This window comes from Monodon monoceros, unplaced genomic scaffold (genome assembly GCF_005190385.1).
Source record: "Monodon monoceros isolate NGI ecotype Baffin Bay Population unplaced genomic scaffold, NGI_Narwhal_1 Super_Scaffold_5, whole genome shotgun sequence".
NCBI classification, from domain to species: Eukaryota; Metazoa; Chordata; class Mammalia; order Artiodactyla; family Monodontidae; genus Monodon; species Monodon monoceros.
Genome location: NW_021703782.1, coordinates 62,613,407 through 62,629,810, shown reverse-complemented (window position 1 = coordinate 62,629,810; position 16,404 = coordinate 62,613,407). Strand labels below are relative to the sequence as shown.

General features: G+C 34.6%; 1 protein-coding gene across 4 annotated transcripts in view; it reads right to left on the bottom strand.

The window, feature by feature from the left end:
• Positions 1 to 785: 785 nt before the first annotated feature.
• LOC114884581 (COBW domain-containing protein 1) overlaps positions 786 to 16,404 on the bottom strand; it is a 45,928-nt gene continuing 30,309 nt past the window's right edge. Inside the window, exons 10-16 of one of the 4 annotated variants that reach the window (XR_003790864.1) lie at positions 15,817 to 15,873; positions 13,647 to 13,711; positions 12,955 to 13,006; positions 5,692 to 5,760; positions 5,524 to 5,589; positions 3,289 to 3,418; positions 2,744 to 2,769 (exon numbers count right to left, since the gene is read on the bottom strand). Coding sequence is in view for 3 of the 4 variants with exons in the window: in XM_029203624.1 (XP_029059457.1) it covers positions 2,699 to 2,769; positions 3,289 to 3,418; positions 5,524 to 5,589; positions 5,692 to 5,760; positions 12,955 to 13,006; positions 15,817 to 15,873 (445 nt within the window). In the remaining variant the exon portion in view is untranslated. Of the gene's footprint in view, positions 2,770 to 3,288; positions 3,419 to 5,523; positions 5,590 to 5,691; positions 5,761 to 12,954; positions 13,007 to 13,646; positions 13,712 to 15,816; positions 15,874 to 16,404 lie in introns of those variants that run through there. The other 3 variants (XM_029203624.1, XM_029203625.1, XM_029203626.1) reach the window with 3 other exon arrangements.

Here is a 16,404-nt window from a genome sequence, read left to right as displayed (position 1 = left end):
CTGTAACAACTCTGAAAAAGATAAACAAGATTGGAATATTTACACTACCTAATTTCAAAACTTACTCTAAGGCTGAAGTTATCAGGACAGTGTGGTAGTGCCATAAGGACAGACAAATGAAAATAATGTCCATGAAAACACACACACACACACACACACACGCCACGTGATTTTCAGCAAAGGTGCAAAAAGCTCATTCAAAGGGCAAAAGAGTTTTCAAGACATAACGACGGAACAATTAACTTGAAATGGATCATGATGCTAAATGTTAAGAGCTAAAATTATTAAGTTCCTTAAAGAAAACATAGGAAAGATCTTTGTGACATTGGGATTATCAAAAAGTTCTACAACAGCCCCAACCCACCAAAAACAAAAAAGCCACTTCTCCTCAGAAAGCCTTTTCATGCCCACTCATTCTAAACTCAGTTTTGATTTTTATCAGCCTTCTTCAGGCACCTCGTATTTTCTCACTTATGTATATCCCTCCATTAGAATGTAAGCAATACAAACCTGGCTTTTAACCATCATGTGCAGTTTTAGCCCCAGCACTAATACTGGGCAAACTTGGAAGCTCTCAATGAATGTTTTTTTAAAGAAATGTATTTTATGCTATACTATGAATTTCTGTCCAGCAGTTAAAGACATATTTATATGCACTGTCATGGAAAGATCTAAGATTAATAGTTTTTTTTTAAGAGCAAACTGCATTATAATATGTAAAGAATGATTTTTTATTTAAAACACACATTATAAAAATCCTTCCTTGAGGATATTTATGGCAAGTTTGTAAGTTTCCCAAAGAAATTCCTTAAATGATAGCTTTATTATTGGAAAATAATTCACTTTGGGAAACAATATAAACCATAATGTGTGCATAAGTGAAAAGAAACATCTAAAAGGATAGACATTAAACTGACAACACTGCTTACCCAGAAGTGACAGTGACTGAAGGAGAAAGGTCAGGAGAGACTGACTTCATCTGTAATGCTTGTGTTTTACAACACAAATGTAGTCATGCAATACTTTTGTAAAGAAAAATATTTAAAGATTAATACATTATAAAGAAAAAAACCAAATATCTATCAGTTTAAAACAGATTTTTAAGAGTTTAGATTAATATTACTTCAAACATGTCTCCCACAACAGTACCATTAATTATAAGCCCTTTCTCATGGCCTAGAACAGATGAATCTAAATACTTATTATTTGCCAATGAACATTATGAAGTATTACCGTGACTACATTAATTATAAAACAAATTGAAATTGTTAGGAAGGAGAAAACATTTATCTATGCTCTGTTGTGGGCCAGGAGCTGAGCTGGGTGTATTACAAACCTATTTAACCCTCACAACAAGCTTGAATGTTTGATATTATCACTGTCCACTTTAACGTAAGAAAACTAATCTCAGAGAAATACTTTGCCCAAGATTATACAGCCAAGAAGCAGCAGAGCTGGAATTAAAGCCCTAGAATTAAAGATCTGACTCAAAAATCAGCTGACTTTCTATCAGGCAATTGGCTGCCACAAAATAAGCATATTCTCTCAACCACAAGTTAAGAGAATAGATTCAGAAGGCAAATGGATGAACATAGAGAAGTTATATTAAAAAGGTACAGAACACAGGGGATGGGAGATAGATAATCTAATCAGTTAGCCTGCCTCCAACTACTGGAACCATTCAAGATACATAGATGTAATTTTGACTTAAAGTTCTGAAAAAATATTCCAAAAGCCATTCTGACAGCCTTCTGATATTTAACAACCATTAACTCTTCTTTAAATTCCATTTAATGCCTTTCTCTTACAATCTGAATATAGTTAAGCTGACCTGGCCTTTAGCAGGAAGAAGAGAAAAGTAATCCATTGTATACTTACACGCCTACCATTTATATAAAGATTGTTAAATTATCAAAAGTTAAATGCATTTACATCTTAAGTTTTATACCTTGTCACTTTTTAGTTTATATTGAAAAATAAAGAAGTTTTGAAAAAAAAGATGAATTTAATACCAGTAGTAAAATCTACTTTAAAACTAAAATCTACTCTAAAATTAAAAGCTCTACAATTGAAATCTTTGAAATATATTACAAAGTGAATGGCTGAAGTTCCATTACACTGACTACCAGTAAGGCTTAGAAATCTGACTAAGAACAAGAGAAAGTTTCAGTTAATTTCTTTGATTTAGGTTTCTTCCACTTGTAAGTCTCTACCACTGTAAACCCTTTATTTCCTTTAATAAAAATGGTGACATTGTTTTTAAAAATTTTTGTTATTAACAATAAAATTACATCCACGCAATCAGCCGAAGTTCTAAGGGAAAATGACAATGTTGAAGTAAGTTTTCCCATTATTACTATTATAACTTCCATGAGTGAGAAATTCAGCATATGTAAACTCCAAAGCCAATTCTGCAAGATATGTTTATGAATCATCTGTCCACAAAAAAAAGTCAGAGGACAGTGTATTTTATTGTATGAATATCAAATGTTTTATAATACTGATTTACTATGTTGTATGTATTCTATAAAATAAATACTATTTTAAAGTTTACACTGGAATTCGTAAGAGAAGTAATGCAAAGAATAGATGCTTGAAATACATCCAATAGGAAACTTATTCCCAATTTTATCATCCAATCCTTTTGGTGATGCTTCTAGTGTTATGGACAAACTTGATCTTCTTTGAAATGTGTTGTTCATTGATTTTCTGTTTCAGTCACAGTAGCTATAAATAGTTGTTTAAGAATATCCTTATCTAAATTCCTGCCTGCAAACAGAACAAAACATGGTATGAGTATATGATGCTTATTAAAATGACACAGTTTACCTATCAAGTCCAGATCATTAAATGCTTCATGATCTTCAGAAATTTATAAAAACAACAGTAATTAATGATTCCTTCCTTAACTTTCTAATTAAGTCCCTTAGAACCAAGTTGGCATTTGGATTAATCACTCTTCTAAAATTATTTGAAGAAGAGTAAAAGGCTTAACAAGTTCTTATGATGTTATCTCATAATTAAGACAAATACATTAACCACAAGCTTATTCAGATTTACAAAAGAGGTTCAGATTGGTTAGTACTGCTTACGTAGCACATTATATCCCTTTCGCTCTCTCTCTCTCTCTTGCTTTAGAAATTTAACTGTCTATAAGGGAAAAGAATCTGAAAAAAATAGATATTATGTATGTATAACTAAATCACTTTGCTGTACACCTGAAAATAACATAACATTGTAAATCAACTATACTTCAATTTAAAAAAAAGTTAACTGTTTGTCACTTACCAATAAGGACCAATCGATTTGTTCTCTTACTGTCATCTTCCCAGCTCACTGGTGTCTCCTCCAGATCATACAGCTCATGGACACCTTGGACAATCACTTGTTGTGGTTTGTCTTTGATCGACACCAGCCCCTGCTCAGAGAAGAATGAGCAATCAGCCACAGTTTGAATTTAAAAGCAGAAATCGAGCATCAATGTTAATGGATTAATTACTCCCATTTCTTTTTAAAATACAAACTCATAAAGGAGATGCTGTTAAAATTACTTAATTCCAGTTATTTGTGCATTAAAGTGTTTCCTAAATCCTCCAATTTTTAAAAAAGGCTTCTGCACACATTTTTTTAAAACAATCCCTATTTCTAATGCTAAAATTAATATATGTAATTAGGATGTTTATTCAGTGTTACCACAATGAAAACTGAAACAACCAAATGATAAAACATGTTATATCTCAAATTCTACCAATTATTCTACTTTTAAGGATTTTATACTTGTTTCACAGTTTTAGTGGGAAAATTTGAGAAGTTAAAGGACTTTGGTGATAATCTGTTTTTGAATGGGTTGTAATAAATGGAGTAGATAATGAAGAAATAAAGGTAAAGAAAAACTATTATATTTATCTGAATAAAATTCATTTAACATTGCTTTGCAGAAATGAGGAACAAATTATCTGATGAACTGGCCTATGGGGATGAAATAATTTCTCTGAAATAATGTTTGTTATACATATTTATTATAAAAATAATATATATATTGAAAAATAGTAAGAGACAAACCACTGTCATTCCCACCACATAATTTTTGATGTATTCATGTATTGGGGGTACATGTTCTTCCAGTTTTCTTTTCTTGTGCAGAGTTTTGTTTTCTGCTTTTCAAATCTGAGTTTTAATATGTAACAACAAACTCCATGGACAGAATTACCTAAGCATCAATTTTATACTTGTATAAAGACTTTGAAGTTGTCAGCTGTTATTAGAGTTAACAGTTTAAACATGTTGATTATTTTCAGACTAGTATAATACTTTGTAACAGCAAAGAGAAGGAGGTCTATGAAGAGAAAGGCTGTGGTGCCTCAGATGTCCCAGCGTTGCTGTGATGAGAGGAAGGCCAAAAGAAGAACCAAGGAGGACAGCTGCAGAACAACTGTCATACACTAAGGACAAAATCCAGACTGGGATGGTGCAAGATGAGCCACTGAACTCTATACAGAGGTCTCGTTGCTGCATTAGTATAAACGCCCAAATGGTTGCTTTTCTAGGTAACCACCCCCCATTCAGTACTAGGGGATAAAAGCAGTTACAGAATGAAGTATGATCTTCCAATTAGGATCACAGAATGTAGATGGGGACACAGTCATAAAGAAGCAGCAGGATCTGGCTTAGTTCCTCTGCTGGGGAACGACTGGGGAATAGATTCAGCTGTGCTGCTCTGCAGCACCAATCCCAGGTGGAACCAGCACAGGGAGTGAAGAAATCTAAACCAAAATAGTTTCCCAGTCACTCTAGTGGCCCTAGGAAGTCGGCTGCTAGCCAGAGAATCTAGCTACTAACAGTAATGATAATACACAGTAATAATAAAACCTTATGCACACTTCTGGAAACACAGGAGTAGACACTCAAATGACTGTTGATTCGTTAAGCACACAGCCTAGAACCCACTGCTCCCTGGAAAAAACACCTTTTGTAACATAATACCCAAATATCAAGTAATATGAAGGGATTTCCAAACAGAGCAAGAATTCTTCTAGTCCTCTGTAACACTGCCTCACAGAATAACAAATGTTTAGTGTCTGCTAAATTCATCAAGAAACATAAGGTTCAGCTGCGGCAAGATTTCTAATATTACTCCTCTGTTAATGAAGCTCTCTTAGAAAAATCAACACAAGAAAACTTTCCGTTTTCTCTGACTAACCAAGCTGTGTGCCAAGGGGAGGAGAGTTTTAACAAGTCAAGCTCATTAGCCAGATAACTGCTCTGAGCACCTGGCAGTAGAGAGCAGGGGGTAACGTTTCAAAGCACACAGGTTGTTTTAGCTGCAACACTCAATGAAGCTGTGCAAATAAATCATGCTTTATGCAATGACTTCCAAAGCTTCTTTTCAGAAATGGAAATAAAACAGACAAAGGTTATTTGGACTAAAACTAGTCCTTGTGTTTAAGACTAAATATGGTTTTGTGTAACAGCAAAGAAAGGGACTTTGTCCAAAAGTATAAAGCTGTAAGCTATGTACTGCACCTTTAGTCGTATGACCTCCATGCAGTCGTCATCCCTGTTTCTCACATTCTTTTCCCACAGAAGATTCTGTATCAAGTGACATATTTTAATAAGATCAACCACTGCTCATAGGAACAACTACATAACAAAACAATTGATAAATCATTAATCAGTTAAAATTGCATTCACCTGAATATAGACATTTAGACTTTCTTCCTTTGCATTTCCTGGTACTTCGAATGTGACTGTAATAATACTCTGTAAATCAAGAGATAGTCAATAATGGTTTTTTTATAGTAATGTCAAAATATTTTTTTAAATCACAAGTTTTAAGATGAAAAGTAAGGAAACATTCATGGGCATTTGTGTTGCCTTAACAACTATATTAGGTATATCTTTTTCACTATATTTGCTGATTTTTGGTATCAGCAACTCCATGTTCTATATTCTGCAGAGTTAGTCAATGGCTTAGTATTTACACAGAGAAACTCTTATGAAAGGATACTCATTGTTTAATTCATTCTTTACAAGATTCTCAGCACTAAGAGGGAGGGTAATATAGAGAGCGTATCAACTATGTACTGGACGAGGTACTTTTGCCTGGGTCACTTTATTTCATCTTTTCATTTACTCATGACAGCAATCCTGTGGATTAAAGAGAACTATTTCCATTTTATAAATTGGGGAAGATGAGGCTTAGAAAAAATAAACTACAAAATGCAAACATTTTCTGGGAAAAATAAATATAAGTTAAAAGATTCAGTTTCTCTCTGACCAAACATGTACCAAGGGAAGAAGAGTTCCTAGAGATGAGAATGATAATATAATGTCATCTTTGGTTTTAGAAGGTTGACATCAACATTTATAGAATGTTAACTCTGAGATTTATTTTTCCTCCTGAGCTTGATAAACCTCTCACTGTCCACTCTAAGGAATCAGAAGCTTAAGATTTCCTCTAGCTGAGCACATAATTAAAATCCAAACCTCCGTTTGCCACAGTAACCCAAAATTTCAAAATTAATGATAAAAATACGCAAGGACTAAGCATAACACAATAAAAGCACAAACACCACCTTGGATAATAACATGCTGAAACCAAGCTTTAAAACAGGCAGGACGAACACACTAATGCACAGCTTTGCATAACTGTCCAGAACCACATATCTTAACAAATAATACTTAAAACTCCATACCAAAATGTATAGCAAGTCATATAGCATATCAAAATATACAGCAAAAGGTTGCCAAATGAAACATAATTTGTCAGTTTCAAAAGACAGTAGTAATTCAACTTTCAAAAATGCTTAAAATGTATTTTATTCAAGTTGGATAACTTGGCTTTTAACGTTGGGAATGTCTCAGTATAGGACTCAATATTGTCTTATTCTTAGCTTAAAGAATTTTGTATCAGGAATGATTTTTGCTTTTGGCAAGTTAGAGATATGACAATATCTCTAAGGGGTACAATTAACTGCAATGTGAAATTTTTAACATGGTTTTAAAAATTAAGACAATGCATCCTGGGGCTCAAGGAGGGAGAGATACTTTTAGAACAAGATGTTTTTCTGTACCAATAAACTCTTCTCATATTAGACAAACCCTAAAGAAGACGAAACCCATAAATGCCCAGTGCAGAAGATAAGGGTCACAATGCATAGTTCACAACTGGCTCTACTAATAAGTATACATAGAATTCCACCTGGGTTTTCTCATCTACCTTACCACCTTCCAAACCCAGGTCCTCTTTATCAGGATGACCAAGAAAACCATGAAAAATAGAGAAATGCATTAAACATCACTCAGTGATAAAACTGTAATGACATACATAATATGTCCTAGGTATTATCCATTTCAAACTTCTTTTTGAACCTAAAAAATGTTTATTTTGAACCTAAAATTAACTCTCCTTTCCCCAGACACAGAAAGAAGCAGAAACCTGAGGCAATAATTCAGAAAACTGAAGCAAAATAAGGTACTGCACCTAAAATAAAATTTAGGAATAACTCCCAAATTTTTGTAGTTTGCTGTGTTTTTTCTTTAACCTACCAGGTTATTTCCCTCAGTTTTCTACTCTTTTACAAACAATACCTAATATGCAATAATTTCTATATATTTTTTCATCTGGAAAACTAAGTCCACTAACATGCTTGAACACAAAACCTCTGTCACCACACTCCACTCCTCTGCTCCTCTTCCCCTGTATCACCTCTGCTGTGATATCCTGCCATCAGGTACATAGCTAAATATTTGGTGTTTTCATCCAAATCAGTTTACCTTCTAAATTTCCCTATTTCTAGTAGGTTCCTCTTGTCTATCTAGGCTTGTTTCCCATCACTTCTCTCTCTCCTTACTGCTCACCATCAGTTACTCAGGCTATTCATGCAAGCCTGCCTGTGCTCGTTTTATACCATTTCCATTCTCACTGTAACCAGCATGGATCAGGCCCTAATCACAGGGTATCTGGACTTCTGCAATATCTTCCTGCTTTGTCTCCTGACTCCACACTCCAATCCAGCTCACCGGACACTGTCCAATAGCAGAGCATGAGTTCTCTTTGTCTGGCAAATCAAAGACCTAATACCTTAGGTCAGCATTCCAATACCAAGCATTCACCAGGACTTCTGCACTAGAATACTGCTCTTCTAGAGCACTGTCACTTTCCCACTTTTAAAGATCTGGATTGCTCTTTCCAGTCTAAAAAAACACAAAAAACAAAAAACCTCCTAGTTTAAGGCTACTTTTTAGTGTATAAATCAGAATAGCAGTTACATCTTTGGAAGAAGAAGGGTTACCAACTGGGAAGGGACACAAGGGAACTCTCTTAACAGTTTGGGAAATCTTTATCTTGATCTGAGTGAGAATTACAGAGATATGTGTTCATGTGTACATATGGACAGCTATATAGGCACAAATGTAAGTAAAGATACATTGACTTGTACTCTAAAACCCTGTATGCTTTATGTTAAAAAAGAAAAAAGAAAAAAGAAAAAACTATCTTTCATGAAGCTTCAGATCCACTAAACCAAATGAGACTGTTCATGCTTCTGAAACCCATAGTCCTTGATCTGCAATATTATATTATACTCTGTCCTATGTTTATATATCTAAAGCAGGAAAGTGCATCAGAATCTCCTGCAGAGCTTTTTTAAAAAAAATAGACATGCCCTATTTACTGGTAAAATAACTTAATGTCTGGGATTTGCTTTAATACATACCAGCAAAGGTGATGGGTATTTGCAGGTACATTATACTATTCCACTTATATTTATGCTTGAAATTTTCCATTAAAAATTTTTTTAAAACACTCCAGCAAAAGAAATGTTAGGAAGATGGATAAAATAAAATCGGCAAAATGGTAAAAGCCATTGCAACTGGGTCATCTGCACAGGGGATTGATTCATTTTAATATTCTCTCTACTTTTGTATATCTTTGAAAATTTTCATAATAAAATGTTAAAAATATACATACACATTAATTTGCACATACCCAAGGTCTACTCCTGGAGATGTGAGAGATGGGGACCACTGAATGTCCAATATTTTTTAAAAGCCTACAAGTGATTCTGACCTACATCCCCATTTGAGAATCACAGCTTTTCATTCTTCACTGAGCACCCACCATATACCACATCCTGTGCTAAGCAACGAGGAATGTATATTTAGGAATTTATAGACTACCATAAGGGAAAAGCACTTCAACCCAAACTACAAGACATTATAAATGCCACGACAGGGGTACATTCAAGATACTGTGGGTATAGATAATGGCCATGATACAGGTTCTTGAAAGTAAATACTACATATTCTTCATCTTCTACTCCTATGACTCCTAGTATGATGTCCTTCACCTAGAAGAATGTGATGTGCTTCAATTTCTTCTTTATGACTAATACTGAGTATCATAAGAATTTTTCTAAAAATTCTACCTCTAGGGACTTGTAACTTCTCTCATTCACTCATGTGAAAGATAAGTAAGATATACTGTGCTCACGGATTAGAAGAATTAATATTGTTAAAATGTCCATACCACTCAAAGCAATCTACAGATTCAATGCAATCCCTATCAAAATACCCTTGGCATTTTTTTTTACAAAACTAGAACAAATGATCCTAAAATTTGTATAGAACCAGAAAAGACCCAAAAAGCCAAAGCAATCTTGAGAAAAAACAAAGAGGGAGGTATCACACGCCTTGATTTCAAACTATATTATAAAGCTATAGAAATCTAAACAGTATGGTACTGGCACATAAACAGACACACAGTTCACTGAAATAGGATACAGAGCCCAGAAATAAACCCACACTCATATGGTCAATTAATCTATGACAAAGGAGGCAAGAATATACAATGAGGAAAAGACAGTCTCTTCAGTAAATGGTACTAGGAAAACAGGACAGCTACATGGAAAAGAATGAAACTAGACCACTTTCTTAAACCGTATAAAAAATAAACCTGAAATGGATTAAAGACTTAAATGTAAGAACTGAAACCAAAAAACTCCTAGAAGAAAACAGAAGCACTACACTCTTTGACATAGGTCTTAGCAATATTTTCTTGGATCTGTTTCCTCAGATAAGAGCAACTAAAGCAAAAATAAACTACTATGACTACATCAAACCAAAAAGCTTTTGCACAGTGAATGAAACCATCAGTAAAATGAAAAGGCAACCTACTGAATGGGAGAAGATATTTGCAACTGATTTGTCTAATACATGATTAATATCCAAAATATACAAAGAAATCACACAATTCAGTATCACAAAAAACCCAAACAATCTGATTAAAAAATGGGCAGAAGATATGAACAGACATTTTTCCAAGACATACAGATGGCCAACAGACACATGAAAAGATGCTCAATATCACTAAGCATCAGGGAAAAGCAAATCAACCACAATGAGATATGACCTCACACCTGTCAAAATGGCTATTCTCAAAAAGACAACAAATAAAAAGTGTTGGTGGAGATGTAGAGAAAAGGGAACTCTCATGCACTGTTGGTAGGAATGAAAATTGGTACAGCCACTATGGAAAATAATAATGAAGCTTCCTCAAAAAATTCAAAATAGGACTACCATACAATCCAACAATTCCACTTCTGGGCATTTATCCAAAGAAAATGAAAACACTAAATTGAAAATATATATGCCCCCCAATGTTCATTGAAGCATTATGTATTTACAATAGCCAAGATATGGAAACAACCTAAGTGTTCACCGACTGATGAATGCATAAAGAAGATGTGGTATATGTGTTGTGTGTGTGTGTGTGTATGTATGTATACACACAATGATTACTCAGCCATAAAAAGACTGAAATCTTGCCATTTGTGACAGTATGGATGGGCCTAGAAGTATTATGCTAAGTAAAATAAATCACACAGAGAAAGACAAATATCTTATGATTTCACTTATATGTAGAAACTAAAAAGCACAACAAACAAGCATACATAGCAAAACAGAAACAGACTCATAGATAACAGAGAACAAACTGGTAGTTGCCAAAGGGAAGGGGCAGGGGGATAGGCAAAACAGGTGAAGGAGACTAAGAGATACAAAGTTCCAAACTGTAAAATAAATAAGTCACAGGGATGTAATGTACAGCAGAGGGAATATAGTCAATAATATTGAAGTAACTTTGTATGGTGACAGATGGTAACTAGACTTACCATGGTGATCATTTCGTAATGTATAAAAATACTGAATCATTACGTTGTACACCTAAAACTAGTAATATCTTATTCTGTAATAACACTGTAGGTCAATTACACTTCAATAAAATAGATAAATGAAGATGAATATTCTATTAAAAGTTTTGCAGAGAAAAATGCCACAAACATGGTAGTATAGTTTCCATAAATATGAGCCAAAATGAAGACAAATGAACAAGTATGCTATTATCTTGGCCCTATTACAATTAATGACTCAAAAAATAAGTAACAGTCTCAAGATAAAGGAGAGAATGCCAGGCACACTGCTCACTCATATGCCCCTTTTTCACCGTGTTTTAAGAAGTTACCCTTTTTTTTCCTTCGATTCCATATATATGTGTTAGCATACGATATTTGTTTTCCTCTTTCTTTTTTTTTTTTTGCGGTACGCGGGCCTCTCACTGTTGTGGACTCTGCCATTGCGGAGCACAGGCTCCGGACGGACAGGCTTAGCGGCCATGGCTCACGGGACTAGCCGCTCCACGGCATGTGGGATATTCCCGGACCAGGGCACGAACCCATGTCCCCTGCATCGGCAGGCGGACTCTCAACCACTGCGCCACCAGGGAAGCCCTGTTTTCCTCTTTCTGACTTACTTCACTCTGTATGACAGACTCTAGGTCCATCTACCTCACTACAAATAACTCAATTTCGTTTCTTTTTATGGCCGAGTAATATTCCATTGTATATATGTGCCACATCTTCTTTATCCATTCATCGGTTGACGGACACTTAGGTTGCTTCCATGTCCTGGCTATTGTAAACAGAGCTGCAATGAACATTTTGGTACATGACTCTTTTTGAATTATGGTTTTCTCAGGGTATATGCCCAGTAGTGGGATTGCAGGGTCGTGAAGAACCTAGGGGTAAGACGGGAATAAAGACACAGACCTACTAGAGCATGGACTTGAGGATATGGGGAGGGGGAAGGGTAAGCTGTGACAAAGTGAGAGAGTGGCATGGACATATATACACTACCAAATGTAAAACAGATAGCTAGTGGGAAGGAGCTGCATAGCACAGGGAGATCAGCTAGGTGGTTTGTGACCACCTAGAGGGGTGGGATAGGGAGGGTGGGAGGGAGGGAGACGCAAGAGGGAAGAGATATGGGAACATATGTATAACTGATTCACTTTGTTATAAAGCAGAAACTAACACACTATTGTAAAGCAATTATACTCCAATAAAGATGTTAAAAAAAAAAAAAGTTACACTTAAGCTCCACCATCCACAACTTGCTTAAAAGAAAGATGGCTACAGTGAAAATATACTTTCTTTGTTCCCAGCATCTGCAATATCTACCTCAGGAATTATAGTTTTAGAGCATGAAAAACACCTTAAGGAGTTCAAATTTACAGTGCTACCTGAAGGTGAAATCAAAGTCAATTTTTATTTAAATTAGCCATGGATGCCCGTACTAGACTTTTCCTTAATCAGTTAGTTAAATATAGTTAAAAACAGGCTGCATAAAGAACCCCCAGGCTGCTTTTATATAGTAATTCCCTTCAGAAGAACTAATCAAAATATGTTGACTGACCTGTGGAAAGGAGAAGCTAAAAAGCATGATTTTCTAAGATTCTAAATAACTCTGGTTTGATGAACTCCTATTACGCATTTAAATTCTGAAAACTGTCAAAATAGTTCAAAAATGCTTTATAAAAAAAATTCTAATAAAACAATCCTAAACAGAACAATTTAGTTAAAGAGATACTTTAAAAACATTTTTTAAAGATTTTTTTACCTGATCAAGGTGAGGTTGTGTTGTTGGCACAGTCTGAAGTTTTCTCTGCAAACTAAGAATAACTGATTATAAATTCAGAGCTCAATACACTTCTGATTTAACCTTATATATTACTGAGAGATACAAAGCTAAACAAGGGAGAGACTTTCCACAACTGAATCTATTACACAGCTCTAATTTTACATGCTGTTTACATATTCTAATAGACAAACACTGGCAGACTGTTTAAAAACTTTTCTTAAAAATGTATATACATTTACATACATATATATACACATAATAGAGATAAAAACTAACCTTTAGCAACACTACTTGGTGTGGTTAAATATGTTAAATAAATTTCTTTTTTATTTCCAAAAGATCTAATACAGGCCTAGGAAAATATACATAAGCATTTTACAATTGCTCAAAATTTCATCAACTCTCCACATGCTTCCTCAGATGAAAATAATGCTGAACCTAAAGAAAATTAGAAGGGTAAATTTTTCCTTTATCAATGTTTTCCCTTGAATATACCTACTTAAAAAAAAAAAAACAAAAAACAGTATCCGTAAATGTAAGACTTCTATACAGTCAGTTACCAGTAGTTGAGAGAAAACAAAAGGTCAGAATCCTAAAAATGCATTGTTCTGATATGGAAAGAGCAAAAGATCAATATGCCATAGATTATAACTATAACAACTGCAGCGTACCTTTAGAGACTGATGGGGGTAGGTCAGGAGGAGGAAAAGGACTTAAAACCTTGCAGATGTTTTGCCTTGAAGAACAGTGAGGGGTAAATTAGTAACAGCAAGTTTAGGAAAGAGAAAAGGCTCCTAGGAACTGTTGGAGGGAATGAGTCTCCTTGGGGGGTCTTAATAGGGAAAGTGTCAAATTAAATCCTTCCCAGCTGGTTGCTCAGGAAAGGATTCTCTTGTTGAGCATCTAAGCACAAAGAAAAGTTATGCAGGGGCGTTATCCTGAACAAGGCTTCACCTTAAACAGCTGCTTCCTTAAGTGTCACTAATGCACTAAGTGTGGAATGAAATGACCTTAGAAAATGTTTGAAAAATTCTATGTTCTTTCCCTGTGTTCAGTATTTAATGTTGGACAGTGACTGCCTACAACTTCCACAGGGAAGGAAAAAGTTTTCCTCTACCTCTTGAGTCCCTGGCTGGGTCTGAAAATTAGACTGACGAAGATTAACAACAGAAAAGCATATACATTTATTTAATAAAGGTTTTATTTGACAAAGGAACCTTCATAGGGAAATGAAGACCTGAAGAAATGGTTAAACCTGAGTGTTTTTGTGCTAGGTTTGATGAAGAGTGAAAAGCCACAGAAAGATATGACAGGACAGAGGATGAGCCAAGAGTAGTAAAACTAGGGGAAACTCAGAGAGGCCTATGCCTTCAGATTCCTCGTGTCTCCCTTTGTCTTCAGAGATAGGATGCTCTTTTCCTCTGGGTGGAGAGAGGTTACCTTTCACATAAGGGTGTTATGACTCATCTTACTTCAGAGGAAATGGGAGAACATATTTGCAAATCATATATCTGATGAGGGGTTAATACCTAGATTATTTAAGAACACCTACAATTCAGCCACAACAACAACAAAAAACAAATAATCCAACTAAAATATGGGGAAAGTACTTGAACAGACATTTCTCCAAAGATAATATACAAAGGGCCAACAAGTAAATGAAAAGATGCACAATATCTAATTGTTAGAGAAATGCAAATCAAAACCACAGTGAGCTATCACCTCACATCCATTGGGACAGCTACTATCAAAAACAACAGAAAATGGCAAGGATGTGGAAAAACTGGAACACTTGTGCACTGTTTGTGGGAATGTAAAATGGTGCAGCTGCTATGGAAAACAATATGGTGATTCCTCAAAATATTAAAAACAGAATTACCGTATGATCCAGCAATCTCACTTCTGGGCATATATCCAGAAGAATTTAAAGCAGGATCTTGAAGAGAGATTTGCACACCCAACCCATGTTCATAGCAGAATTATTCACAATAGCCAAGAGGAAGAAGCAACCTAAATGTCCATCAATGAATAAATGGATAAAGAAAAAATGGTATATACATAAAATGGAATATTATTTAGCCTTTAAAAAGACAATGTTGTCACATGCTACAAAATGGATGAAACTTGAGAACTATGTGAAATAAGCCAGTCATGATAAGACCAATAATGTATGATTTCACTTATTTGAGGTACCTAAAGTAGTCAAATTCTTAGAAACAGATAACAGAATGGTGGTTCCCAGGGGCTGCAGGGAGGGGAACACCAGGAGTTGTGATCTGATTGGTATAGGGTTTCAGTTTTGCAAGATGAGAAAGTTCTGTAGATCCACTGCAAACAATGTGAATATACTTAACACTACTGAACTGTACACTTAAAAATGGGTAAGGATGATTAAAAAAGATATCAATGTCCAAGGAAAAACCATTTGTTCTTCTTTCCCTATCAAAAGGATTCTCTCTGGGGAAAGAGGCAGGAAACTGATCCATCACTACAGGAAAGGGAGTATCTGTGGGAACATGCCGAACTAAAATTTTCTATGTATTTCATACATTTTCTCATGGAAAGAATTACACATAGTGGTTGGTAAAGAAATATTAACAATAAGTTTCTAAAGTTAACTACCATTTACACTATAATTTCTGTAGGAGAATACACGTGATTTCCGAACATACATTTAGCAAAACTTTCAAGAATGTAATCATTAGGAATGGTCGTGTATGCCAAAGAAATGACAGGAAGCATAAATCAAATGTGCATCTCTGTAAATTATTCCTGTAACTCCTATAACTGTGAAATAAAAAGTACATTATAATAAAAGTGACCAAAATACAGGAAACATACCTTATTCCAGAGAGGCTGTCAAAGGCATGAAGATCTAATATACTTGAGAGATCAACTCTATAAGAAAGAAAACCATTTTGAAGTGTTAATTTCTGTAAAATATATTCAATTAATCAAGAAAAAAAATCTCTATTCTGCTAGAAATGCAGACATAAATGTTAATCAGTATATACTATTTTGGGAAAAATAAAATGACAGGCAAGGAACAAAAAGCTGTTGTAAAAAATTTTTTATGGAATTTATAAAATTTTAAAAATTGAATAAATGGTTTAAGACCAAGGCAGAAAATTACTTGGTTACTGCTTCAATAAATTGTAGTGGGTTTTTTGGTTTGTTTTTACCTTCAATTATCTTTTCAATCCTGAAAATTTGAGCTTTTCAAACTATATTTTTATAACCAAAAAAAAAATCAGTTAAAGAACTGAAATTTTTCAAAAGGAGCAGTTTATTACTCAAAAGATGAAATGAGGGAAATTGAACAAATGGAAATAACACAGTAGTATAGGTACATTGGAATTTCTGTATTTCTTTTACTCCACCTCCCTGCTTTCATGATACAACAGGTAGTATCATAAGAATATGAGGAGT